The following is a 27,115-nucleotide window of genomic DNA, read 5'->3' as shown; positions in this document are numbered from 1 at the left end:
GAAAGGAACGAGTACAGGAGAGAGGAGACAAGAGGGAGTCAGCAGGTGCCAGGGAGGACACCTTCCTGGACAGCGAGAGGGGCTCCCTGTCACCTTCCCTTCCTCACACATCTCTACCACGTACAGAATGAGAAAAGGGTGACAAGGGAGGAGGGCAGAAGCCCTGCCTGGAACTTTGTGTGACAGAATTGGGAGAATGCTGCCTGAGAGAAGCAATATACGCTGAAGGCCAGTCCTCGCCTCCCCACCCCAGGAGACACACTTCCTGATCAGGGAGAACTCAGGGGGAAACTCCCTAGAGTTGGGGGGAAGGGCTTTGAGAATATGACCCCAAAGCATTAGCCACCTCTGTCCTGTGTCTCTGGATTTGTCATCACATCTCCCCATGGCTTCCAGACTAGAGAGGCTACATGCTCATCAACTCCAGCCAGCAACCTCTCCTGCAGCTCCGGGATCTCAGCCTGAAACCGGCTTCCTATGTTGATGTGTCTGAAACGAGGCCACATGTACAGATGCATGGACATAAAAGTGACTAAGACAGGAAATAGAATAGAAATGCTTTGGGTGCCCTCTCAGCCACAGCCTGCTGTATGGAAACCTGTTGCCATCTCTTGGACACGTGGCCTTTCATCACTGTGACAGACAAGTGCAGGCTCTCCAGGAATGCTGCCTTGTTCCTCTGTGCTCCTTTATGGCCAGATTTCTGGTATGGGGTGCCTCTCTAGGACATGGAAGTTACTTGCTGATACCTGGCCACATTTGTCTAGCTATACCCCACAGATACTCTCCAGCCTGGCACTGGGCCATTAGGAATTCTGCCTGAACCCCAAGGTCCCAGACATTTGCCTCTGTGTGCTCAACTGTATTGGGAAAACTACTACATAATCTGGAGAAACCCCCACTTCTCAGGGAGTTAGACCTGACCTCTCTGTGAAGAAGGAGTTCTGCAAAAATGTGACGGGGATAAAAGTAACCTTGGTGGGAAGGACCCTTAGGTTCTAACTGTGTTGTAACTCACGGTTCAATGCTGATCTTAGTATCATCCTTCACCACACATATGCCAAAAGAGCCATCCACTTGATCTAGAAAACACACAGAAAAAAGCCTCAAGACGACTGACCAGATGTGACCCACAGGGCCCTCGACCAGCATTTTTGGATACACATGAAAATGGGCCTTTAAAATCCCACAGGAGGGCTGTGGCTGTGGCTCAGTGGTAGAGCACTCGCCTAGCACATGTGAGGCACTGGGTTCGATCCCCAGTACCACATAAAAATAAATAAATAAAATGGAGGTATTGTGTCTATCTACAACTAAAACAAACAAACAAACAAAAAAACAACTTAAAAAAAGAGATTCCACAGGAGTGGGAGGATTTCAAAAGAGAGGAGGGAACTTAGCAAACAACAAACTAATAGATGAAAATCACAAAAGATACTAAGACAGTAAGTTAAAGTCTCTGGAAATTGTCCTAAGGACATATAGTGTCTGCAGAAATACTCATGACTGACTAAATATGGGTAAGAATGAAAGTCTGTGGCATCTGAGCCACAGCCAGCGCCACGTGTGGAGAAGTGCTCCTCTAAAGGGGCTACACACCAGGCAGCTGTAGCTAAGATGGGGGCCACCTCTCTCCTCAGCTCCCACACTTAAAAAAAGTAGAGGAAGGTAGAATGACAATTTCTCACCAAAGAATACCACTAAGAGATAGATTTTTTTTTAATAATGTAAATGCTGGGGTTGAAAGGCACAATAGCCAAAATAGGCCTCAAAAGGTCTTAAGTGATTAAAGGATGTAATTAGCAAACTTGAACACAGATCCTCATGCAACTGAAGAATAGAGAAGAAACAACAAGAAAAAGTGAAAAGAAGGGTTGGGGATGTGGCTCAAGCGGTAGCGGGCTCGCCTGGCATGCTTGCGGCCAGGATTCGATCCTCAGCACCACATATAAACAAAAGATGTTGGTCTGCCGAAAACTGAAAAGTAAATATTAAAATTCTCTCTCTCTCTAAAAAAAAAAGAAAAAGTGAAAAGAGCCTCAGAGAAATAAGAGACACAATTTAGTGCAGCAACAATGGCCAAAAACCTCCCAGTGTTGACGAAAAACAATACACATGTTGAAGAATCTCTATGAACTCAAAATAGATGAACAGAGAGGTCTACATTCAGGCAAAATGTTGCAAGTCAAGATAAAATATCGCAAGTGAAATGAGAAAAAAAAAATCCCATGGCATTCAAAGGAACACTGGCAAGACCAACAACTGACTTCTCACTAGAAACAAGGGTGGTGAGAAGGCAGTGGAAAAACATGCTCAATGTGCTAAAGATGATTGTCAACCAAGAGTCCTGTGTCCAGCAAGATAACTTTTAAAATTGAAGGAAAAACAAAAACATTTATAGATTTTAAAAATTAAGAAAATCTGTTGCTAGCAAACTTAGCTTAAAAGTTTACTGAGGGGCTGGGGATGTGGCTCAAGCGGTAGCGCGCTCGCCTGGCATTCGTGCGGCCCAGGTTCGATCCTCAGCACCACATACAAAGATGTTGTGTCTGCTGAGAACTAAATAAATAAAATCTTTAAAAAAAAAAAAGAAAGTTTACTGAGCGAAAGCAGCTAGACACAAAGAACCACATATTGCATGACTCCACCTCTATGAGCTATCCAGAATACCAGATTTATAGAGGCAGAAGGTGGATAAGTACTGGCCCAGGATAGACAAGAGGCCAGGAAAGAAGTGACTGCTAAAGAATGCAGTTTCTCTCTAGAAATGTGTGTCTGAAAACTGATTATGATAAATGTGTCTGAAAATTGATTATGGCGAGGTGGCACACCTCAATATATATGCTAAGAACTACTGAAGTATGTGCTTTTTTTCAATAAAATATTTTTAATGCCTATAATTTTTTACATACATAAATTGCAAAACATTCACCTGTATATGCAAAAATATGTTCTCTTGCAGGGCAACAGCACCAGAAAACAAGCTAAGATAAATAAAGGAATTTTTAAACTTGATTTGTCCATTAGGTAAAAGACCTGATGGATTTAACAACTTCAAAGAAATCTATATTCCACTCTTAAGCAAACACTAACTGAAGTATGTGCTTTAAAGGGATGAATCATATGTGAATTATATCTCACTGAAGTTATTGTTTTAAAAAATAAATACTAAAGATAAATCTTCAGGCTGAAAGTCGGTGACATCAGAAAGTAATTGGAATCCACACCAAAAAAAGGGGACTGGAAAAGGCAATCATGTAGGAAATTACAAAGGTAGTATAACTGCATTTTTTAAAATTAACTTAAAGATCAACTACATAAAAAATACATATGAGGGCTGAGGTTGTGGCTCAGTGGTGGAGCACTTGCCTAGCATGCATGAGGCACTGGGTTTGATCCCCAGTACCACATTAAAAAAACTAAATAAACAAAATTGTCCATCTACAACTAAAAATATTTTTTAAAAATACATATGATAGCTGGGCACAGTGGCACATCCCTGTAATTCCAGTTACTCCAGGAGAACTGAGGCAGGAGGACTACAAGTTTGAGGTCAGCTTAGGCAATTTACTGAGACCCTGTCTCAAAATATAATATTTTAAAAAAGGTCTGGGATGTGGCTCACTGGTAGAGTGCTTGCCTAGCATGTGTGAACCCTGGGTTCAATCCACAGTATTGAAAAAACAAAAAAGATATTATGGACCTAATAATAACATCTAGACATGTTAATCTACGTTGCAATAACAGCACAAAGGAGCAGAACTGTAGTGGAATAAAGAAATAGCACCTGCTCTCTCAGTGGTAGAGCACTTGCTTAGCACACATGAGGCCCTGGGTTTAATACTCAGCACCTCATAAATAAATAAATAGATGGACAGATAAATAAAATAGAGACTCTTGGTTCAATCCCCAGTATTGCAGAATAAATATATAAACAAACATATATACACCTCTAAAGAGAGCCCCAAAGTACAGGAAGCAAAAACTGACAGTATCAAAGGATTAAATAAAGAATTCAGAGGGCACAGTGCCACATGCCTGTAATCCCAGTGACTCAGGGGTGAGGCAGGAAGACTGCATTTTTTTAAATTAACTTAAAGATCAACTACATAAATTCAAACCAGCCTCAGCAACTTTTCTAAACCTTCAGTGACTTAGTGATACTCTGTTTCAAAATAAAAAAATTAAAAAAGGGCTAGTGATGTAGCTTGGTGGTAAAGCACCCCTAGGTTCAATTCCCAAAACAAAAATAAGAAAAACCAAAAATGTAGAACTCAAAGAGTTGTTGATGCAGCACAGTACCTTACTTGCTTAGCATATGTAAGGTACCTGAGCTCAATTCTCTATTGAAAAAAAAAAAAAAGCTGTAGATTTCAATACTTTTGACAATGGACAGGATAACTAGGGAGAAGATTAACAGGAAACACGAGACTTAGGCACCAACATAAACCCTAGACCACAGCATTCCACTGACATCTTCTCAAATGTACCTGGAACATTCTTCTCCAGGATAGCGTACATTGCAGTCCATAAAATACACACCAATAAATTTGAATTCATACCAAGTATCTGTTATGACAACAAAATTAATTAAGAAATCATAGAAAAAGATAATTTAGAAAATCCAGAAATATAGAAATATTCACAAATAGAAATTTAATAGCATACTCTAATAATCAATGCACCAAAGAAATCTCAAGATAAATTAGAAAATATTGGGCTGGGGTTGTGGCTCAGCATAGAGTGCTTGCCTAGCACATGCAAGGCCCTGGGTTTGATCCTCAGCACCACATAAAAATAAATAAATAAAGATATTGAGTCCAACTATAGCTAAAAATTAAATATTTTTTAAAAATTAGAAAATATTGATAGGAAAGAAAACAAATATACAACATTTTAAAACTTAAGACATGTGGCTAAAAGCAGTGTGGAAAGGGAAATTTATGCTATGTCTATATTTTTAAAAAGGAAATGTCAAATTACTAATCTAAAAAAAGGCTTGGGATATACCTTACTAGTGAAACGCTCCTGCATCCAATCCAAAAAATCCCCCAAAACCCCACAACAATGAGATACCACTTTATGCCCACTAGGATGGTTACAATTAAAAAAAAAATCAGGCCAACCTGGGTACAGTGACACACACTTTCTTGGGAGGTTGAGACAGGAGAATTGCAAGTTCAAGACAGGAGGATTGCAAGTTCAGCAAATTAGGAAGTCCCTGTCTCAAAAAATAAAATAAAAAAGGGCTGTAGATGTAGCTCAGTGGTAGAATCCTTAACAAGTGTTTGTAAGGAAGTGGAGATATCAGAACTCAAACACTGCTGGTGGGAATCCAAAGTGGTGCAAACATTTCAGAAAATAGTCTCATAGTTCCTTAAACAGTTAAATAGCTACCATGTGATCCAGCATTGTACTCTAGGTATCTACCCAAGAAAAACAGAAACATACATACATACAAAAGGTTGTACACAAAATTCATAGCAGCATTATTCACAATAGCCAAAAAGTAAAAACAAGTCAAAATCCAATCAACTGATGGATAAGCAAAATGTGGTCCATTCATTCAATATTCTATCGATCAACCATAAAAAGGAATGAAGCACTAACAACATGGATGAACCCTGGAAGCATCATACTAAGTAAAACAAACTAGACACAAAGGTCACATGACATCTGAATACTTGTATATTTAATATCCACAACAGGTAAATCTATAGAGACAGGAAAGAGATGAGTGGTTGCCCAGGGCTAGAGGAAGGGCATAGGCTTACCAGGTGTGAGTTGGGAAGAGGATATGACTGCTAGTGGGCACAGGCTTCTTCTCTGGATAATTAATATGCCCTAATGTGAAACTGTATAATGAGTACACAACCTTGTGACTGCCCTCAGAAACACTGCATGTTTGAAATGGGTGATCTGAATGGTACATGAATTATATCTCAATAAAACTATTTAACAAAAGACAAAGGCAGGCAGGCAGAAAGGTGGTGCCCTGCAAGCAGGGACTCTGGCCTCACTCACCAAGCACAGAGCTGATGAGCTGGTGGGGACCAGCCTGTGACGTGGAACAGAGAGTGTTGAAGTAAAGTCCTGAGCCCTCTCGGATGGGGCTGAGCATTGGAGGCGGTGTGTAGGGGGAGCACTGGAATAAGCCCTTCAAGAGGTGGTCCACCAGGAACACAGGAGACCGCAGACAGCTCTGGTGGCATCCTCCAGGGCCCAGCTCCCCAAACACAGAGGGTGGAGGAGGGATGAACAATGCCTTGGGCTGGGGGCGCTTCTTCCGCTTTCTATGTTGGCTGCTCTCCTTACTGTCTCTCTCTTCCCCATCTTTCTCTTGTCCCTGGAGAAGAGAATTCAGAACCACGAGAGGTCACTTGAGGCCACCTGTTGGAATATTCAGGGTGACACAAGAGTGGGAAAGGGAACTGTCCATGGAGACAGAGGGCAATAGAATTTCCATGCTCAGAACAGCCACACCCAACCCTACAGCACTGGAAGCTGAAGCACTGCCCAGACATGCCTGAGCCAGAGCCGAGAGGCCAGGCCTGGTGACACCCCAAGGCTGCAGCTTCACATACCCATTTAGAGAGTGTCAATGGTTCAAATGCCTAGCACTTGAGAGAATGGAGGCCAGGGGCTAGGGATGTAGCTCAAGGTTAAGAGCGCTTGCCTAGCATGGGTAAGACCTTGGGTTCCATCCCCAGTACCACAAAAAAATAAAATAATAAAGTGGCCAGAGATGCAATGACGGTGTGACAATAATGAAAAATTATTCCACTCAAATAACAGCAGCTCCTATGACACCAACAATGGGATTGTCACTGATTAAAGGGACCTTGGGTCCAGTCACCCTATACCTGAGTCCCACTTGATCTTCTCCAGGTCTACAGTACAGGCTCAAGACCCACTGCTCCAACTTACAGTGTTTACCCTCACCTTCGGGAAATGCCCTCTTCCCTGCCAGCCCCACTCCTCTGCCTCCTCCAGGTCCTAGCTCCAACATCTCCCTTCCAGGAAACCTTCCCTGATCTCCCCAGGCTGGGTTAGGGGCCTCCTCTTAGTCCCCCAGCCCTGCAAACTCTGGGATGCCTATTCCTGTCTGGACTGGGAGCCCCATGAGACAGGGCCTATGTTGTTGTGGTCACTGCTAGGTACCCAGAACTGCCCAGCACTGGGACTGACATAGGGGCTCAGTGAATGCTCAATGACTGAATGAATGTGCAAACCAAGTACTTCTAAAGTCAGGACTCCTTGGAGCATTTGGTTTGTGTTTTTCCCACAGCTCCCACCAACAGGTGGGAAAAGCAGTGGGAAGAAGCAGACAGATAAGCACCCACCTTGGCCATGCTCCCCAGGGGGCAGGGTGCTGGAGCCACAGGGACCGACACGGGGATCACCAAAGGGGCTGTGGCCGTGTGGTCCAAGGGCTTCTTGGCTCCTGGGGAACTCTGCCCGTTCCTGTCTGGCCTCAGCGCCTGTCTTGGAGGCTTGCAAAACTCTGTGCCAAACACCTGAACATGGAGAGATGATGGCTCTTTAAGAGAAAGAGCAAGCAGGAGACTGAGAGCTGCTCCTGAGGACAGCTAGAAAGCTGCCGCAGAATTCCAGGCAGTGAGGCTAGGGGTAAGGACCAGGCTGAGGAGACGTGCTGTCCTACTATGACGGTGTGTCCAGAATGGCTGGACCTGACCCACATTTCCCAGGGGCAGCCTTCAACCTGAGAAAAACACACCCTGAAGCCTGTCAGACCCTGAAATCACAGGTGCCGCTGATCATGCCTCTTCACCTGCTGCTCCTGCTTCCCCCGAGGTGAAGGCCACTGATCACTGTGGAAACACATGTGGCTGCTCAGCCCTTTCTCGGTATAAAACATCTGGCTGCAGTTCTTGCAGATGTAAGTGCTCCTAGGCTCTGTCCAGTCTGTGGGACCTCCATTTTGCTGGTTACTGTGGGTAGACAAGGCAGGAGAGAAGAACAGGGGAATGGGACTCCATTCTTGGTCACAGATTTTTTTGTTTGTTTTGTTTTGTTTTTATCTAATCCACTGACAACACTCGATAAACCCTAAAAAGGAGGTGATATTCGTATTCTCCATGGGCTGAAGCATCCTTCTCAGGACAAAGGCATCCAGCTCATTAAACAGAGCCAGTAGAGAAAACCATGGGGGACTCCCCCCAGGGGCAGTGCCAGGCAGGGCTGGAGGCTTGGCAACTTACCATCCACCTGCTGCGCTCTCTTCCTTCATGGGCTGGGGGAGCCTATAGATGTTTCCACCCTGAGAATGAAAATGCGTATGAGCCAACACAGCAGAGATAAGCAAGAATAAAAGAGTGGAAACTGTGAGAACCTCAGAGGACAATGCTGGTGTGAGTCTCTGTGACACTGGATTACGCAATGATTTTAGGTATGATACCAAAGTAAAACAAAGGACCAAACATACAAACTGGACTTCACTAAAACTGAAAACTTCTGTCCTTCAAACAATGTCACAAAAAAAAAAAGTTAATTTGCAAAATGGGGGCAAATATTTGCAACTCATGTATCTGATAAAGGGCTTACATCCAGAATACATAAATAACTCTTAGGATTTAATAATAAGATAGTAATTCAATTTTGAATGAGCAAAGAATCTGAGTAGATATTTCTTCTAAGAATATATACAAGCAGGCAATACTCAACACCATTAGCCATCGGGGAAATGCAAATCAAAACCATAATATACCACTTCACACTCACAACAATGTTGATGATGATCATCATAAAGGACAAAAGCAAGTGTTGGTGAGCACATGGAAAAACTGCAATTCTCATGGACTGCAAGGAAGAAGGGGGCGTAAAATGTATAGCTGCTTTGGAAAACAGTCAAACATTAAACATGGAGTTGCCATGTGACCTGGCAATTCCACCAGTAGGTGTTTACCCAAGAGAAATGAGAACATGTATCCACACACAAAGTTTTACATAGCAGCTTATTCACAAAAGTCAAAAAGTGCAAACAACCTACTCAGGAATAACTAAATAAAATCTAGTCAGTCTAGATAATGGGATATTGCTTAGTCATAAAAAGGAATGAAGCACTACAACATGCTACAACATGGTTGAGCCTTGAAAACACAACTGAACAGCCTTGAAACACAAAGAAGACAGTTACAAAGGGCCACACATAACAGTGCATGACTCCACTTATAGGAAATGTCCAGAATATGTAAGTCCATAGAAACAGAAAGTAGATTTGTGGTTGTTGGGGCCTGGGGGCTGGAAAGATGAGGGGTGATGATTAAGGACTGCAGGATTTCTTTTGGGGGGGGGGTCATGATTTCTTTTCAGGCAAATAGTGGTGATGGTTGCATAACCTTACAAATGTACTAAAAACTACAAAATCACATGCTTTAAAATGGAAATTGTATGGTAGTTAGATAAATAAAGATGTAAAAAACAAGGCGCAGCTGTAGGATGATGGGATGGATGCTGGTGTCACTAACAGAAGTGGCTGAGTGCCTCAGAGCAGGATCTCCTTGTTGCCATGCACAGAGGAGCTAGGCTTATTCTGCTTGTATTTGATGGAACCATGATTCACAGTCAGAAAATATACATCCATTCCAGAATAATTTTTGTGGTTTCTTTTTTGGGGGGTTTGTTTTATTTTATTTTATTTTATTGGTGCTGGGGATGGACCCAGGGCCTCACGCATGCTGGGCAAGGGTTCCAGCACTGAGCCACCCTAGTATTCCATGCGAAGTATTTAAGGCAAGGAGTCTCTACCTTTATCTCTCTGAAGAATTTAAGGAGGCAAATCCAAAAGAAAATGAGAGGCAGAAGGAAGGAAGCAAAAAAGGCTTAGTGAAATCACAAAATGACAAAAAGGACCTTGGACAAACTCTGCACTGTCCTCGTCCTGGTCTTCTTTTGTGGGTGAGCACAATTTCTCTGAACCTTAACTTCCTCACATCTAAGAATTTACTGTAAAATCACATCTAAGGATTCACTGAAATGAAATAAAATGGCTGGAAACTAGCAAATGCTAAAGCACTCAACAAAACTCTGCCTGTACTGTGATCAGCACCCCCACCCAAAAGAGGCATCGTGTACCTGGATTCTGTTGAATATTGTCAACTTGGACTTTGCATCCCTGGTGGGATCCACAGGAGGCCCAGTTGACGAGAAGGAGGCCATGGCCACCTGGCTTGGGGAAGCTGCACAGCACACATCCATCTTCACCTTCTCCTTTCGGAAGCCTGAGAAGCGCTGGGCCCTGGGGTTGCCTGAGAAGAGCCTGTAGCCTCCGCCCCGGGAGCAGGCTGGGCCCTTCTCACCTCTCACAGCCCCTGAAGCCAAGCCATTCTCAGCATGGGCCTGCTTCCCAGACAGCTGGACTCCAGACAGCTCCTCCCCACCTAAAGGGGTCTGTCGAGGGCCTGTGGTGGGAAAGATGTCCCCCAGGTCCAAGGTCCCTTTGGAAGATCGTAATTGCTTGGAAGAGATGTCTGGATTCCGGGAAGGATCCAGAGACTGTGCTGTGAGGGATGGTGGAGCTGAGACCATTTTTGGTCCTCCCTTTGTGTCTCGTCTTGTGCTGCCAGGGGAGGCCTCTCTGGGTACTGAGGGCATGGTCTTTCGCCTGCGGGCTGGGGATCCTTCTGGCTCCAGGTTTCCAAGGCCCACCTGGAGAGAGTCCACAGTGGGTGCTGGTAGCGGGGGCTGCTGTGGCCATGGCCCCTGCAGTGACTTCAGGGCAGCCTGCTTGCCCTCAGGCCCTGGGTGCTGGGAGGAGGCTGCTGCCACTTGGGCATGGGAGAAGATCCGCTGGGACTTGGTGATCATCTGGAACACCTGCATCTGCTCATGGCTTACCAGAGACTCCTGTGACTTCAGGAACAGCTGCCGGAAGAGTGGTGTGGCATCTGACGGGAGCCCACCTGGGTTCTGCACATCCTGGAGAGTAGGCTCCCCGGGGCTTTGCCATGAGAAGGACTCACAGTCAATCTTGCTCTTCTTCAAAGCCCAGTTGTCCTCTTCTCCACCTCCAAACCTGGGGTCACCTGGGGCCTCGCTGGATGCCTTCAGGAGTGCAGGAGCAAAGGGTGGTGTGTCCTCTTGGCTGGTGCCCATGCTGGGGGCGGGTTCCACTGGGGTAGAGGTGCTACCAGATCTGGGGCCAGACTCAGAACCTTCTCGGGATGGTGCTGCAGGGGGCTTGTGGACCACAAACACATTGTTGTTTTTGCTCTTAGGGCAGCCAGGTAGGTTCCGGAGCCACTGGAAGTTGTGGCTTGATGACTGGGAACTGGCAGGGACAGGCTGGCCTCTGAAGAGAGGCAGGCAGGCAGGCAGGGAGCCGCCCTCAGGCCAGCCCTCCAGGGAAGATGGGAGCTGAAGCAGGGGTGACTCCAACTCTGGTGGATCAGGGGCACCATTTTCTGTAGCTCTTGAATGGATGGCTGTGAATATTTCAGGAGCTGACTCCTTTTGTGGGGGATGAGGCTCCTCGGGAACCTCGGTGCCCAGAGTCCCTGAGGCTGCTGAGGTGCTGGCTGGGGTACAGGAGGACCCGGATGAGGTGGGGCAGGGACAAGCCGAGTGCCTCCCTTCACCATCCAAAGGTCCCGCTGGGGCTGGGCCAGGAGAAGGGATCTTCTGGTGGACAATGCTGCTCACAATACAGCGTAGGAGGTCTCGGTTAGGCAAGACAGAGCCAGGGGATCTGGCTTCTGGGGGCCCCAGGGACCTCAGGCCACTGGGAGGAGGCTGGCTGGCCGTGTCATGGGCATGTGGGGAGTCCCCATAGGCTTCCTCTTCTGGGGGGGCCTCCTTCAGGATGCACAGGCCATGCTGGACCTCATAGTGTCGACGCAGGGAGCGGTAGTCACAGTAGCTCTTGCTACAGCCCTGTTCGATGCACACAAAGGGCTTGGTCTTCTGATGAGTGAGCATGTGCCCAGTCCTGGAGTCAGACATAAAAAGGGAGGTCAGTGGGTGCCTGGGATCCAGCCTACCTCTGCAGGACCCCAGCAGCCCTGAGTGTCCTTGGTGCATCTGCACCACAACTCAGAAAAGGTACTTGGCACTTGAGGAAAGACCACAAAGCCTCCCTGCTCTGTCAAAGCAATCTGGAAAGGGCCCACCTCACTCTCACCTTTAAGGAAGTCCCTTATCTGAGAAAAAAAAGTTCTTTGGAGCCAGATCAGACTTCCCCAAAGGGGGTTCTCAAGGAACATTAGTCCTTCAGAAATGACCTCTGAGGGCTTGGAAACATTTGGCAATTTGGGGGTAGGAGAACAACTATTCATTCTTTGAAGGTTCATAGGCACAGGGCCAAATTTAAAGGGAGGCACTGTTTAACTTTCAGCATCTCTTATTTGCCCACAGAAACTTTGTTATTCAAATAGCCTATTAACACTCCTGAGCAGCAGAATTCCACAGAATACTTTTGAGGAGATGCCAAGGGATTATCCTTACTGCAACAAAGGAGTCTGCTCCTTACCATAAGATTTTCTGTAGATACAGATACTTAGAATACCCCACAGCAAAGAAATCAATTTGCAGATACCCAATCAATAAAAATTCTCTAGCGCAAACCAACCAAATGTGCCTATAATGTCTCCAAGTCTGAATGCATACAAATATATATTATATTTACCTCATACATACATCTCTATTAATATTTTACAAACAAATGAGTAGATCACCCTCTGGGGTCCCGACAGTGCTGCTCTAAACAGCCCTAGTGCACATGTACACGGGGTATGTCCAGTGACTAAACTTCTTCCCCAGAGGTTAGTTAGACTTCTGAGGAAAGCAACAGAGAAGTAATCAGAAAACCTAAGTTGTAGCCCTGTAACCAACTTGTGGTATGATCAGATTACTTCCATTCCCTTGGGTGGGGCTGGGCCAGAGGACAAAATGGAAGTTAGATTCACCGAAGCCCTCTGCACTGTAAAAATGCAATGTGTTGTCCTCTCCCACTTGCAATCCTCTTAGTTTGAAAACAGTCTCTTTTCCTTCCTTATAGGCAAGAAAAGTTTATTATTCCTATAATGTTAAAGACAGTGAATTCTGCTTCTAACTCTTAAGTTGGGTTTTCTTTTTTAAAACATTTTTTTTTTCAAATCAAGAGTTTTTAAAAGTAAGAAAAACAGAGGTTAATGCTCCTTTATCATCTTCAGAATTGAACACTGTCCTCAGACACCTACCAGGGAGCCAGGACATTTCTCTAGTAAGTTAGCCAAACTCTTCCAAGACAATTGCTTTGGGAGGGAGCATTTTTAAACCACTAGGGTCCCATCTACAACTCAAGGCAATGATTTCCTCACTGGTGTAATCTGAAGGCTCAGAAAAGCAACCTGTCTGGAGCAGAGCCAGGCCTGCCCTGGGACACTGGAAGGGTGAGGAGGACGAGTCCATGCCCACCACAGCACAGGTGATACACATCTGGAGAATCAGGAAGTGGGAAAACCCAATAGAGGACTGGTAGGTTGATCTGGGAGGGAAGGAAAAAAGGCAGGAGCAAGCCCACCCCCGCACCCCTGAACAGTATTTCCTGACCAGACTCCTACATACAGGTGGTCCTGACGCTTAAAGGCCTTGCTGCAGATTTTGCAAACGTGTTTCCTTTCCTGGCTGTGCGTCAGGTAGTGCTTGCTAAGAGAACTGGCGCTGCTGAACACCTTCCCACAGAGGCTGCAGTCCAGAAGCGGATTTTGAGGGGAACTGTGCTGTCGCTTTCCTTTCCTTGCACTCCCCGAGGTGGCCCTGCCTCCTTCGTCAGCCTCTCTGGGCACCTTAAGTGCGCCTAGCCCCAGGTCTAGACAGAGGGAGAAAGCACAGGTTATACACAGCTGGGGAAATCAGAGAGCACCACTAAAGCACTCTAACACTCAGCCGTGCTGGCCTCGAAAGTCCCCTAAGATGCTCACTCCAATGTCATCAGCTTTGTGTGTGCAGAAAACAAGGCTCAGGATCAGATGAGGGGAGAAGGGCCCCTGGTCAGGCCACACTTGCAGGACTTGCCCAGTTTTGGTGCACAGGTGGAGGGACAGGGATAATGACTGGATGAAAGCCTCAGGGACAGTGTGACCAAGAAAGCATGGCTTGGATTATACCATCACCTGGTTTTCACAGAAGGGCAACCTAGAAACATTCGATCCAAAATCTTAGGAAAGTACAAAATTTTGCACTCAGCCAATTCTGCTTCTGGGTTTTTAATTTTCTCTTTGGAAGGCCTGGGGATTGAACTCAAAGGTACTCTACCAGTGAACTACATCCCCAGAACTACGCCCCTTTTTTGGGGGAGACAGGGTCTCACTAAGTTGCTGATGCTAGCTGGGAACTCCCACCTCAGCCTCCCAAATCTCTGGAATTACAGGTGTGTGCCACCATACACAGCTGGGTTTTTAACTTTAAACATAGCTTTCTGCAAAGATCTAGCTGTAAGGGAATTAACTGAACCACTGCTTTTCCTGGAAAACTGTTTAAAAAAAAAAAACGATAATTGACAAGAGGGCACGTAGATGATTGTTTTATGGTTTTAATGCTTTGTGAAAAAAGCTTTTCCAATAAAATTTAGAAAAATCTGATGGCAAGGTTGTTTGTGCTACACTACTAAAAAAAAAAAAAAAAAAAAGCATCCTACTGCAAAACAAAATTGCCCTGGCTGTTAAAACAAAAATAAATTTGAAGAGAAATAAGACTGAGAGAATAGACTAACTGTTAGGATGGGTCAGGGTTTTTTGTTTGTTTGTTGTGGTGCTAGGGATTGAAACCAGGGCCTTATGCATGCAGCGAAAGCACCCTACCAACTGACCCAGCCCAGGATGGGTCAGTTCTATTTCCTCTGTTTGTGTGTCTGGATTTCCCATGTTTTCTGAATCTTTGGAGTAAAATGAAAGAAGGTACTTTTATTAATCATGTCACCTAAAGAAAAGCTGAAGGAACTGGGAATACTCAAGTAGGAGAGGTGTCAAGTATAGGAAGGGCCAGTATATGGAGAAGGGAAGGAGGGAGCTTCTGTCTTGTTCTGAGGGACAGAACTAGGCTTAGTGAATGAAGATTAAAAGTAAGCTGATTATAGATCAGTACAAACAATGGGCCATGGATACAAGGACTGTCCATCTCATTGCTTTGTTCCCAGATCCTGGAATTAGCATCCTAGCACTAGCAAACACTCAATAAATGTTAGATGAATAGATAATGGAAGATGTTTCTATCCATTAGATTGTCCTACAAAATGGATTGATTACACCATCCTACAAGATGGAAAGTTTAGAAATATCCATTTATTTGGGAGGTTACAGAGACGAGATCCAAGAATCTCAGCGACTTCAGCACAGTGATTGGTGAAGGAAGAGAGTTGCACTAAAGAATCCAAAATGCAGAATGTCTGTGGCTGGCAGACATGCAGAAAGGAAATTGGACTCTTGTTCCAGCTCTGCTTGTGGCCTTAGACCATTTGTCTCTTAATTTGCCTGGCCTTCATCTTCTTCATATGAGAAAATACTGTGTGAAGTCAGGCACAGTGGCACCCACCTGTAATCCCAACAACTGGGGAGGCCGAGATAGAAGGGTTGCAAATTTGAGACCAGTTTTGGCAACTTAGCGAGACCCTATCTCAGAATAAAATAAAGGCTGGGGATGTGGTTCAGTGGCTAAAAACCCCTGAGTTCAATTGCCAGTACCAAGAACAAAGAAATAAAGAAAAAGAAACAAAATTGTATTCAGTTACCTTCATTTCCTGACATTAAATAAAAGAAATAAAGGAATACTGTGCTGAGTAGCTGAATAATTCCACCAGTTTAAATAAGGACAAATCAGACTCCCTTTGGATATAGTCTTCATTCAGCCTTGGTGAGTTAGTTTAAATGCTCCTTAAAGCAAATGTTAAACAAAAAAACAAAATGTTGTAAAAAATTGGAAGGATGTTGAAAATAGGCAAACAGAGTTAGTGGCCTGAGAAGCCACTTGAACTTTCTAGAAAGCAGTGTTATAAAGCTCAAAATCGTTCATATGCTCTATCTGAGAAAAATGTTCAAAGAACTAATCCAGCAGAAAATCCAATATGTACAAAGTTGTTCAAAGACTTTAACAGTGTAACAAGAATGTGGTCTAATAATTCAATGGAATAGTTACAATAAGTTGTACTGTCTACCTTCACATATGAAAACAAACACACCTGAGTTTGGTTTTTTTTTATGTCTAACTACAACTAAAAAATATTTTTAGAAATATTTTTAATCATCTATTAACAACTTTTTAAATTATTTACTTATATTTTTATGTGGTGCTGAGGATCAAACCTTCACTTGTGCTAGGCCAAATACTCTACCACTGGGCTACAGCCCCAGCCCTTAAGTTTGTTTTAAAGCTTCAAACAAAACTACATGTTTTTTCAGCACTGGGAATGGAAACCAGGGACTAAGCACTCTCCTACTGAGCTTAATCCTCTTCCCTCTAGGAACTTAATATTAACACTATAAAACTATGTATATAGGGTTGGGGTGTGGCTTAGTGGTAGAGTGCTTGCCTAATGCGTGTGAGGCCCTGGATACCATCCCCAGTACTGCAAAAACCAGATAAACAACCACCACCACCACCACCACCACCACCACCACCACCAAAAACCCAAACCAAAAATCGATGTATGGCTGAGCAACTTCACCTGTGCACTTAAAGGGGTATGTATGGGAGCCAGGGTGGAGACTTCTTGCTCACTTCTTTTCTTTGTTTTCTAAGTCTTCTCTAATAAATACATATTATTTTTCTAATTAAAATAATTATTGTATTCTGGTCTCAATTAATATATTCTGGTTAATGCCTAGGAGGCTGAGACAGGAGTTTAAGGCCAGCCTGGGCAACAAACATAGTGAAATCCCATCTCAAAAAAGAAAGAGAGAGGCCCATAACGGTGGTGAACTCCTGTAATCCCAGTGGCTCAGGAAGCTGAGGCAGGAGGATCACAAGTTCAAAGTCAGCCTCCATACCCAAGGTGCTAAGCAACTCAGTGAGACCCTCTGCTAAATAAAATACAAAAAAAGGGCTGGGGATGTGGTTTAGTGGGTAAAGTGCATTCAATCCCTGGTACCAAAAGAGAGTGTGAGAGAGCGAGAAGAAATTAAAATAAGCCTATGCATTTATAGGAACCTGAATTTATGGAAGAGAAGTATAAAGACTTGAAGTAGGGGCTGGGGATGTGGCTCAAGCGGTAGCGTGCTCGCCTGGCATGCGTGCGGCCTGGGTTCAATCCTCAGCACCACAAACAAAGATGCTGAAAACTAAAAAATAAATATTAAAAAATTCTATCTCTCTCTCTAAAAAATAAAAATAGTTTTTTAAAAAAAAGACTTGAAGTTTAATATTCAGTGGATTCCTTTTCTATAAAGTTAAAAAAAAGTTCACATGTAAAGAAAATTCAGGGAAGGTTGAATTAGATTAATCATTTATATAGACCTTGTGAATATCTGACGAACGTTAGTATATCTTCCCAGTAAAATACAAACATATGCTATGCTCCAGCATTTTTCACGTAATCTCCAGGTGACCCAGGCTGAGAATCCTAACCACTGGCTCCTGCCAGGCCTAGTGCCTGCAGTTCTGCAGCTGCCCTCTCCTGTATGATACCTCATGACTCTGTCACTGTGCCCACAAAGTGGCAAGGGTATCATCTGTCTACTACATCTTCTGTGGAGGCAGAGCCCTCAGAAGCTTTCATTTCAAGAGCACTTCTTGAGCTATTTAACCCAGTTAAGATTAACATTTGCTTTGCAGGACATTTCAGATACACAAGGTGTAATTATAAATGTCCCAAAACTCTAGCTCAGTCAACTTATTTAAACAACTTACCCAGGAAATGATGAAGAGAGACAAAAACAAAAAAACAAAATGAATTTATCTTGTAAGGGAAGCCTAAAGGCCAACCAAGTTATTTAATTATTTCATTAGCCCTCCTTTTGTTCCTTCATTACTGAAGAGAAAGGTTTAGAACTAAATCAAGGGTCTATTTACAATTAAATATCACTGTATTGGTGTGTACGTACACGTATGTACATGTGGACATGTGTATACACAGGTATGCATCTACAGGCTTGGTGACACAGGAAGAGTCTCAGGTACTCAGGAGGCTGGGGCAGGAGTATTGCTTGAGTCTGGGAGTGTTGGGCAACACAGCAAGACTCTTTATCTTGGGGCTGGGGTTATGGCTCAATGGTAGAGCACTTACCTAGCATGCGTGAGGCACTGGCTTCAATTCTCAGCATCACATTAAAAAAAAAAAAGATATTATGTTCATCTACAGCTAAAAGTAATTTTAAAAAGACTCCCTTAAAAAACAAAGTAAATGGGGGCTGGGGCTGGGGCTGAGCAGTAGAGTGCTCGCCTAGCACGTGCTATGTCTAACTACAACTAAAAAATATTTTTAAAAAACCAAAATAAATGAACAAACAAAAAAAAAAACAATCTCTGTCTAGTGCTATATGGTGAAAAAAGTGCTTTTTACAACTGTTTCTTCTTTTGCTTCTTACTGTTTTTATTCTGTAGGGAAGCAGGGGGAATATTACTGTCCCCCTATTTTATGGATGAAGTCAGTGAAGCCTAAGAAAGTTAGACAACCAAGAAGCAGAATGGACAGGACCCAAGTTCAATCTGGAAAAATGAAAAGAGCCCTTGAGATATGGTAATGATAGGAAAGTTGTAAACCTTAAGGTCTTCCCACATACCAGCAAAAGATTAGGGTATCTCCAAACATCTGTGTTCTGAATATTATTCCCTTGGATTAGTGTTCTGTTTCCTTTACCAGGAAGTTGGTAATAATTCCAAAATAGGGGAAATAAAGAAACCTTTCCCTAAGTCACTTGTAAAGAGGAAATTTTTCTTGACCAATCCATGTAGATTCAACCTCTAGCTGGTTGCAGGAACTGTCAACTCTCCCGCCAGGCCCTTCCGCCCAAGTGGACAGCCTCACCTTGTAAGGAAGTCTGAGATTCCGGATCTGCATATTCCTCCAGAAGCTTCACAGAATCACTGTCCTTCCCTGAGTACAGGGACAGGGCATCTAAGTTGTCCTCCAGCACCTCACTGGGCATGTCGGATGCTGGGAGACTGGGGTCCAGGTCTAAACCACTCAGGCCAGCATAGAGCAGGTCTCGTGTGCTGGGACCCAGATCCCGGTTGAGGGTATCACTGCAGTTGAGCCCTTGGCTCTCTGAAAATGAAGACAGGTGCATTTCTGATGGAAGGGCACCCTCATCCCCAAGGCTGTACTGGTCCATGGTTCTTCGCTCCCAGTTCTTGGCCAAGAATCACTCTCCAGAGGAGCAAGGCCGTGTAAAGAGAAAGGACAGAGCCCTCGATAATGATAATGATAATCCTGAAAATGAAGAAGGAGGAACCAAAATTAAGAGGTGGCAATACAGCATGGTGGGTAGAGCACAAACTTGGAATTTAAACAGGAACAGGCGAAACAAGTCTGTTTTCAGTCACCTAATAGCCACCTGACCTTAGGCAAGCCACTGGAGCTCCGGGAGCTTCTGTTTCCTTATGTGTAAATGAGGCAAAGAAAAGGTTTCTACCACAAGGTGAACTGAATGGACCTCTTCCTCCAGCTATAAGCCCATAGAAATGTGATAAAAGACAATTTTTAAGGCATAGCCAAGCTCAAAAGACAGTTAAGTAAAACCCCAATGCCAACAAGAAGAAAACTCGAAGCCAGAGGTTAGCCCAAGGAGAACTCAGACCCAGGAGGAGGCCCAGAGCTGCACTGTCTACTATAACAGCCACTAATCCTATGAGACCAGGAGGCACCTGAATGTGACTGGCCCAATGGAGACATGGTGTGAGGGTAAAATACAACTTGAACTGGTAAGACTGAACACAAAAACAATGTAAATTGAGTAGGTTTTTATATAGAATAAATGTTGAAATGACAATATTTTAGAGGCATGGGCTAAATATGTTACTAAATAAACTTTATCTGCTTCCTTTTGTAAAAAAATATTTTAGTTGCAAATGGACACAATACCTATATCTATCTATCAATTTATTTATTTTTACATAGTGCTAAGGATCAAACCTAGTGCCTCACACATGCTAGGCAAGCGCTCTACCACTGAGCTACAACCCCAGCCCATTTCCTTTAATTTTTAATGTGCCTTAGAGAATATTTTAAAATTATACATGATTCATATTTCTATTAAAGAATACTACCCTGGGAGCTGGAACTTGGGGTTGTAATAGATACATGGGAAAAGAAAACTTTGAGCCTTCAGCTCACAGAAAATGAAGCCCTGGGATTCTTGAAGAGCCTATAGGAAAACTAAGTAAATGAAAAGCTCTACTCACAAGCCAGTAGATGCCCCCAAGTACTAGAAAACTACAGAATAATGGGAGATGAAAAAACTGGGATAAGAACAGAACATGTCACTATAGGACAAGAATAAACATTTTAAAAGAAACTTCTATAAATGAAAGACATTTAAATTAAAAACTCACTGGAAGTGTCAAACAACAGATTAAACCATGCTGAAGAGAGAAACGATGAATAGGCAGGACAATCCGAGAAAACCCTCCTAGAATTCAGTGCAGAAAAATGAAGAAACAAAAAATTGATAAAATGTATGAAAGGAGAAGCAAACTCAAAAGTCTAACATAGACCTAATGGAGTCCCAAAAGGAAGGAAGAAAGTGAATGAAGGAGAAATTGAATCTTTCAAAAGACAGTAGTGGGGAGAGTTTTTAGAACTGCAGAAACTCACAAATCCAGACTTAAAGGTTCATGGTAAGTAATGACCAAGTGTTTCAAGGTGATGGCAGGATAAATATAACTGGATCCACTCCACAATGTCACAGCAGCAGAACTGCAGAACACCAAAGACAAAGAGCAAGCCCTCAAGTCTACCACAAAAGAGAGGCTGGCAGCCTCCAAATGGATGACAATTAGCTGGATGGCAAGCTTGTTAAGAGCAATGCAGCTAGGCAAGAAGATGCCCTCAACAAAGCAAGATAACATGAGTCAGCACAGAGCTTGATACAAAGGAAAGCCAACATTCACCAGGGAGGGAGCATTACAGACCTTCATAGACATGGCCTGAGGGTGTACTAATAGACCTGAGTGAAGGGTTTGAATTATTTGGAGAAAAAAAAAAAAAAGAAAGAGGTATAGCTCAGGGTAGAGGTAGAAAAAAAGGTAGAGGTGTAGCTCAGGGGGTAGGCATGTGCTTAGCATGCACAAGACCCTGGGTTCCATCCCCAGTACCAAAAGAGAAAAAGATAAAGAATTGATAGAAAAAAGAGATGATTACCATCATACTTTAAGTTTGCACACTAAAAGAATCTGAGTGTAATTACTAAGAGGAAATAAAAAACTACATGATATGTAAACTAGTAGAATTTTATCTAAATAGTGGGGGTGGGGAGCAAGATTTGTCTTAATATACTGAAGGAAAAATTTAAAAAGGGGGAGAAAAGACACAAACTAAAATTTAGCAATTAAGGAGGGGACATAAAAATGACCTTACAAAAATAAAAAAGATTATGAAATAATACTATAAATAATTATATTTAGGTAACTTATTAACAAATTAGATATGTTACATAAATAAGTTAAACTTAGTTATCCAAAGTAGACACAACAAATTCCATAACATAGATAAAATGAGTAAATTCCTACAAAGATATAAGTGACTAAAAACGGACTCAAAAAAAAATAAAGGAGAATAACTGAATACACCTATAAGAAATGAAATGAGTAGGCCATGCACAGCAGCATGAGCCTGTAGTCCCAGTGCTTGGGACACTGAGGAGGGGGAAATTCCTGGAGCCCAGGAGTTTAAAATCAGTCTGGGCAACATACAAACCCCATCTCAAAACAAACAAATACAAAGATTTAACCATCTATCCCACCAGAGAAACAACAACAAAAATTTAACTTTATCAAAACTCTGGCAAACTGTCAAAGGTTTACAGCCACCAAATGAGCCCTTATTAAGAAAAAGGTGACTGGAATCTGGCAGGAGAGCTTTTGGCACTTTAGCTTACCCTGGCTCTATCCCCATTCCCTGTCTTAGTAATGGTCCTAAAGATATGGCCCATGTATCTGGTGTGGATGCTGAAACAGAGGATTCTGTTCTCAAAGAACTGAGGCTGGATGACCTGTCAATGGCTTCCTGAAGGTCTAACAGCAAGGTCTTGCCTTTATGTGGCCTAACTTGGAAACTTCTCAGAACATATTTTGGCTTGAGAAGGGTGTTTGTTGAAACCATTACAAGCAAAAGGACCAGCCATTGCAGCCTGGGGCAAAGGAGATTGATTGGGGCAAACAATCAATTGATTGGGGCTTTTGACCTGCCAAAAGCCAGAGAGGAAAAGCTGGGAGTCAGATGTTTGGGGAATAAGAGCTTTGAAAAGTTTCCACACTAGCATTCTTACAAAATTAAATTTAATATTATCATGTGATATAGCAACTGCACTCCTAGTTGTCTATCCAATGGATGTGAAAATGCATGTCTAAGCAAAAACTGCATGCAAATATTTACAACAGTTTTAGTCATAACTGCAAAAATTTAAAGCAACCAAGATTCCCTCAGTAGGTGAATGAATAAATTGTTGATCTATCCAACAACAGAATATTATTCAGCAATAAAAACCTTTTGAGATTTGAGACAACTCATGATTCTCAGGGCTTTCTGGGTTTCCAAAACCCAGAACAGGCAGGCAAAACTGATTTGTCCACCAATTCCAGTGCTGCTTCTGTAACCACAACTCACTGTCAGTAAAAACAAGGTCGTCGGGCTGGGGATGTGGCTCAAGCAGTAGCGTGCTCGCCTGGCATGCATGCAGCCCAGGTTCGATCCTCAGCACCAAATACAAACAAAGATGTTGTGTCCGCTGAAAACTAAAAAATAAATATTAAAATTCTCTCTCTCTCTCTCTCAAAAAAAACAAGGTCATAGAAATCACACTTACAAAGCACTCTCTCTGTGTCAAGTATCGTGCCAAGAGCATCATATGCATTAATACATACCCCTTGTAACAACTTGGAGAAGATTCTATTATTACTTCTATTTTATAGATAAGAAAAATGAGAATAAGTATTTGTCCAAAGTGACACACCTAACAAGTGGTTAAGCCAGATCTTAAGTCTGGATATTTGGACTTTGGAGTCTATGTTCTTACCCTATACAGAACATATTCTCTAGAAACTGTACACCACACTGTTCCAATTATAAATTAGGGTGGGGAGAGAAAGAGAATGTGTCTAGACTTCCCAAATGCCTAATCACCTACTTTCTAACATACTCACATAGTCCATAGAACAAACTGATCTGGTTACAACCCCAGAAGAGCCAGACCAAAGTTCAAGGCTATGCTTTGATATTTACATTTTCCAAATAATAACAACACAAGATCCTGAGATGATACTGAACTTGTTCTATTAACAAAGAAATTCAAGAAGTGTTTTAGTACTTTCTATATACAGAGCTCCCAGCTCCCCATGGGACAGGATTCATGATCCCAGATAACTTTGTAGATATTCCCAGGGCCTGAATACTCTTTCTAAGAATTTAATAAGTTTCTACTTTCCTTTTCAGGATAATCTATTAAAAAAACAACACAGTATATGTATATCATTGGATGATCACCTTAAAATCAAAGTAGTGTCAAATGCCTGGATGAATTTATCATTGCACTCATTCCAGAAAGAACTGCTTTAATTGCCACCTGCTAAAGGGAAGAGGATAGAAGTGGATTTAGCTCATAATAACCCCTTCGGGATCAACTTGAGGCCAACTGACATAGTGATATGAATGGAGGTTTGCAGCATGTAGATCAAATGGAAAAGGGATGGAGAACTGAGTCATCACAGGGTTTTAGTTAAGCCAAAAGGGCTTAGCATGCAGTCAGCTGAGTAACCATTTCAAGGAGCAGTGAAGTTTCAGCAAAATAGCCTCCCTCTCAATAAATTAATGTTTGTAATTTGAATTGCACTAGTTGGTTTGTCTTGTTTGCATTTCATTTGCAAATTGATTTTGGCTTTAGAGCTACACAAGAACTATGAGGTTTAGTTTCAGATCAAAGGCAACCAGTGTCTTGTTACTGCCCAGAGGAGTCCAAGCCACACTAAATCTTTTTTTTTTTAATATTTTATTTTTTAGTTATCGGCGGACACAACATCTTTGTTTGTATGTGGTGCTGAGGATCGAACCCGGGCCGCACGCATGCCAGGCAAGCGCACTACCACTGAGCCACATCTCCAGCCCTCATACTAAATCTTAATATCTCAAATAATTAACAAATAATAAAACACACTCAGAAATATATTTACAAACAGCGAAGCCCCTAATAGATCTAGTCCAGTCTAGTCCACATGGATGCTGGAACTAGATAAAGAAAAGATGGTTCTGGTGATTTATTTAAGAGGGGTACATCAAAGGCAGGGATAAGGTTTCAAGGGTGGAGTCTTGCTTCCTGATGTCTTACATTCAGCAGGTTGATTGACATCTCAGCAAGTCACACCCATCTCAGGTGCTTGTGGGATCTTAGGCAAAGCTTAATTGAACTTCCCCTTGAGGGTTCCCCTGTATCAAGTGGTCAATGGGGGGGGGGTTTCCAGGGAGTTCCCCAATGCCAGACTTATCCCCTCAGGAGGCTACTATGCGCAACACAGCCCACACACACAGCCCACAGACTGCTTGTGACACTTTAGATTCTTCGGCTTTGTTGTATCATCATTGATGCCTTATTTAATAATTTAAACAACAATTTAAGTCAACACTGGGAATCTAAAGCAAAAATTTAAATTTTTTTCTTAGCCAGGCAAGGTGGCACATGCCTATAATCTCAGAGATTTGGGAGGCTGAGGCAAGAGGATCATGAGTTCAAGGTCAGCTTCAGCAAATTAGTGAAACCTCAAGCTTTAGTGAGACTTAGTGAGACTGTGTCTCAAAATAAAAAATGAAAAGGATTGGGGATGTAGCTCAGTGACAAAAATCTCTGGGTTCATCGCCAGTGCTCCCTCCAATATTTTTTCTTTTAAAAAAGGCCCAGTATTTCACTACTAATAGATATAAAGGAGTAAAGAGATTGTCTTCCATGAAATGCTACAACTTTTTGGGAAAGAATTCTATAACAGGGTTTCAAACTACAGAAATAATTCACAGGAGATAAACAAAATTCACTGTCACATTGTTTGGAGGAACCATTTAAATGTCTACTTGGTCTTCAAAAATATTGTACTTATCCTGTAATATATTTAAAATTTTTTCAATTAGTTATCAAGTTGAAAAATACAGAGTGACACTATCCAAAAGAAGTGTCTGCTGATAGAAATGTTCTAAACCTACACTGTACAACATGATTGTCACTAGCCACACAGTCATTAAGCATGTAGAAATGTGACTATGGAACTAAACTCTTAATTTAGTTTAATTAAACTTACAGTTAAATAACTATGAGTAGCTAATGGTCACCACATTGGACACTACAAGATGCAGAGTTTTTCGTTAAGTTAGGCTTTCCTATACTCACTTCATGCTAACTTCAAGCATGAAACACAAATTTGTGAGGTGTTCCATTTTTTTTTTTAAATTAGGCTTTCCTACTTCCATTTTAAAATGTGAAAGAAAAAATCTGAAGTTCTGTCAACACTGAGTCCACACTCTTCAAGGCCACCACTGGCTGAGGCTGAGAAGCTGGAGCTGACTTTAGACATTAGCCTTTGCCTCAATCCCTCCCTCCCACTCCCCATCTCTAACACCCTCCCACTTCACTCCTCTATGTGTCCTGCTAGTCCTCTGGAGACATCTGAATTTTGACCCTGGTAAGTGTAGTTCCTGTGAACAAATCCTCTTAACTCAGCTCTGCCAGATGAAACTCTTCAAAACCAGGCCTACAGACCCCCTCCACTGTAGAGAACATTCCCAACATAACAAAATTTGAGATTTCTCTCTCCTTTGAGCTCTCATAAACATTTGCCTGAAAATCCACTTAACACCTATCCTAAAGGGCCTTGAAAGCAATAATCTCTCGGGTTCTCCTATTTTCCCCAGGCTACCAGCTCTAGGATGGCTGGAACTCTGTCTTAAATGTCTGTGCTTCTGCACAGCATATTGCCTGGCACAGAACTTTGATTACAGAAGGCTCTCAGCCCCCTCTACCCTGATGAGTAACAGGATTCCATCATGCCATTTCTTTTCTTCTTTGAAAAACTCCAACCTGTTGTTCTGTCAGCCTTTTTTCTTTTCTTTTCCTTTCTGTCTCTGATCTCATTACCAGGGAGTAACCAAGTCAGAGTAACACCAGGTTAGAGCTGGGAGACAGGAAAGACTTAGTTATGCTATTTATTCGCCCTAGTTATGCTATTTATTTCCCTATACTTCCACTCTATTTACAACTATTGTAAATGACAGACCCATTTTGTATTGTGTTTGGCATACACAGTGTTTTTTTACAAATTGAATTAGTCATCAACATTTCTTTTTAATGGAGAGATTTCATCCACATAGGTGGATTTCTGGCTTCTCTTGAAAATTCTAAGATTTTATATTCCCTGGCAGTTAACAATAGAACAGAGCTGAGGGAAAACTGTCATCTTTGAAGAGGGCTCTTGGCCTCAGTCCCCACAGTTCTCACTTATCTTCCTGCCTGGCTCTTATAATAATTATCATTATAATAACAATAACAGCAGCAAACTTTTCAAAGGCTTCATTATATACCAAGTACTAGTGCAATCACTTACACATTATCTTATTTAGTTCCCATAACACCTCTTTGAGGCATGTACTATATTATTAACTCCATGGGTTAAGTAAGTAAAGCCCAGAGAAGTTAAGTAACCTACTGAAAATCAGAATTAAGATTCAGCCCTGAGTAGTCCAATTTCAAATCCTTTATACCTAACCACTCCACTATGCTATTATTACACACTTGAGATCGGGATGCCTGCCCTACATTCTGCATATACATTTTTAAGTTGAACAATCAAGGAAGACTCCTTCTTCTAGTCATGTAACCAATATATAATTTTAACCAGATGGTTAATTCATTTACTCTGATCACTCACTCAAAGAGTGGATTTGTTTTCAATGGGAAAGAGAAACAGGAAATCAAAAGGTTACTTAAAAGGGAAA

The 27,115-nt window shown here is 42.5% G+C and overlaps 1 protein-coding gene across 7 annotated transcripts in view; it reads right to left on the bottom strand.

Annotated features, from left to right (window-relative positions):
- Positions 1-27,115, bottom strand: part of Znf541 (zinc finger protein 541) — a 35,243-nt gene that overhangs the window by 5,231 nt on the left and 2,897 nt on the right. For 5 of the 7 annotated variants that reach the window (XR_013430678.1, XR_013430679.1, XR_013430680.1 and 2 more), the window contains exons 3-11: positions 18,956-19,360; positions 13,564-13,807; positions 10,096-11,947; positions 8,223-8,281; positions 7,793-7,952; positions 7,344-7,517; positions 6,025-6,346; positions 1,019-1,082; positions 347-489 (exon numbers count right to left, since the gene is read on the bottom strand). Coding sequence is in view for 4 of the 7 variants with exons in the window: in XM_078031781.1 (XP_077887907.1) it covers positions 347-489; positions 1,019-1,082; positions 6,025-6,346; positions 7,344-7,517; positions 7,793-7,952; positions 8,223-8,281; positions 10,096-11,947; positions 13,564-13,807; positions 18,956-19,262 (3,325 nt within the window). In the remaining 3 variants the exon portion in view is untranslated. Of the gene's footprint in view, positions 1-346; positions 490-1,018; positions 1,083-6,024; positions 6,347-7,343; positions 7,518-7,792; positions 7,953-8,222; positions 8,282-10,095; positions 11,948-13,563; positions 13,808-18,955; positions 19,361-27,115 lie in introns of those variants that run through there. The other 2 variants (XM_078031782.1, XM_040279696.2) reach the window with 2 other exon arrangements.

Source organism: Ictidomys tridecemlineatus, chromosome 15 (genome assembly GCF_052094955.1).
Source record: "Ictidomys tridecemlineatus isolate mIctTri1 chromosome 15, mIctTri1.hap1, whole genome shotgun sequence".
Taxonomy (NCBI): domain Eukaryota; kingdom Metazoa; phylum Chordata; class Mammalia; order Rodentia; family Sciuridae; genus Ictidomys; species Ictidomys tridecemlineatus.
Note: the sequence above shows the minus strand (reverse complement) of the source record. Positions and strands in the feature narration are given on the sequence as shown.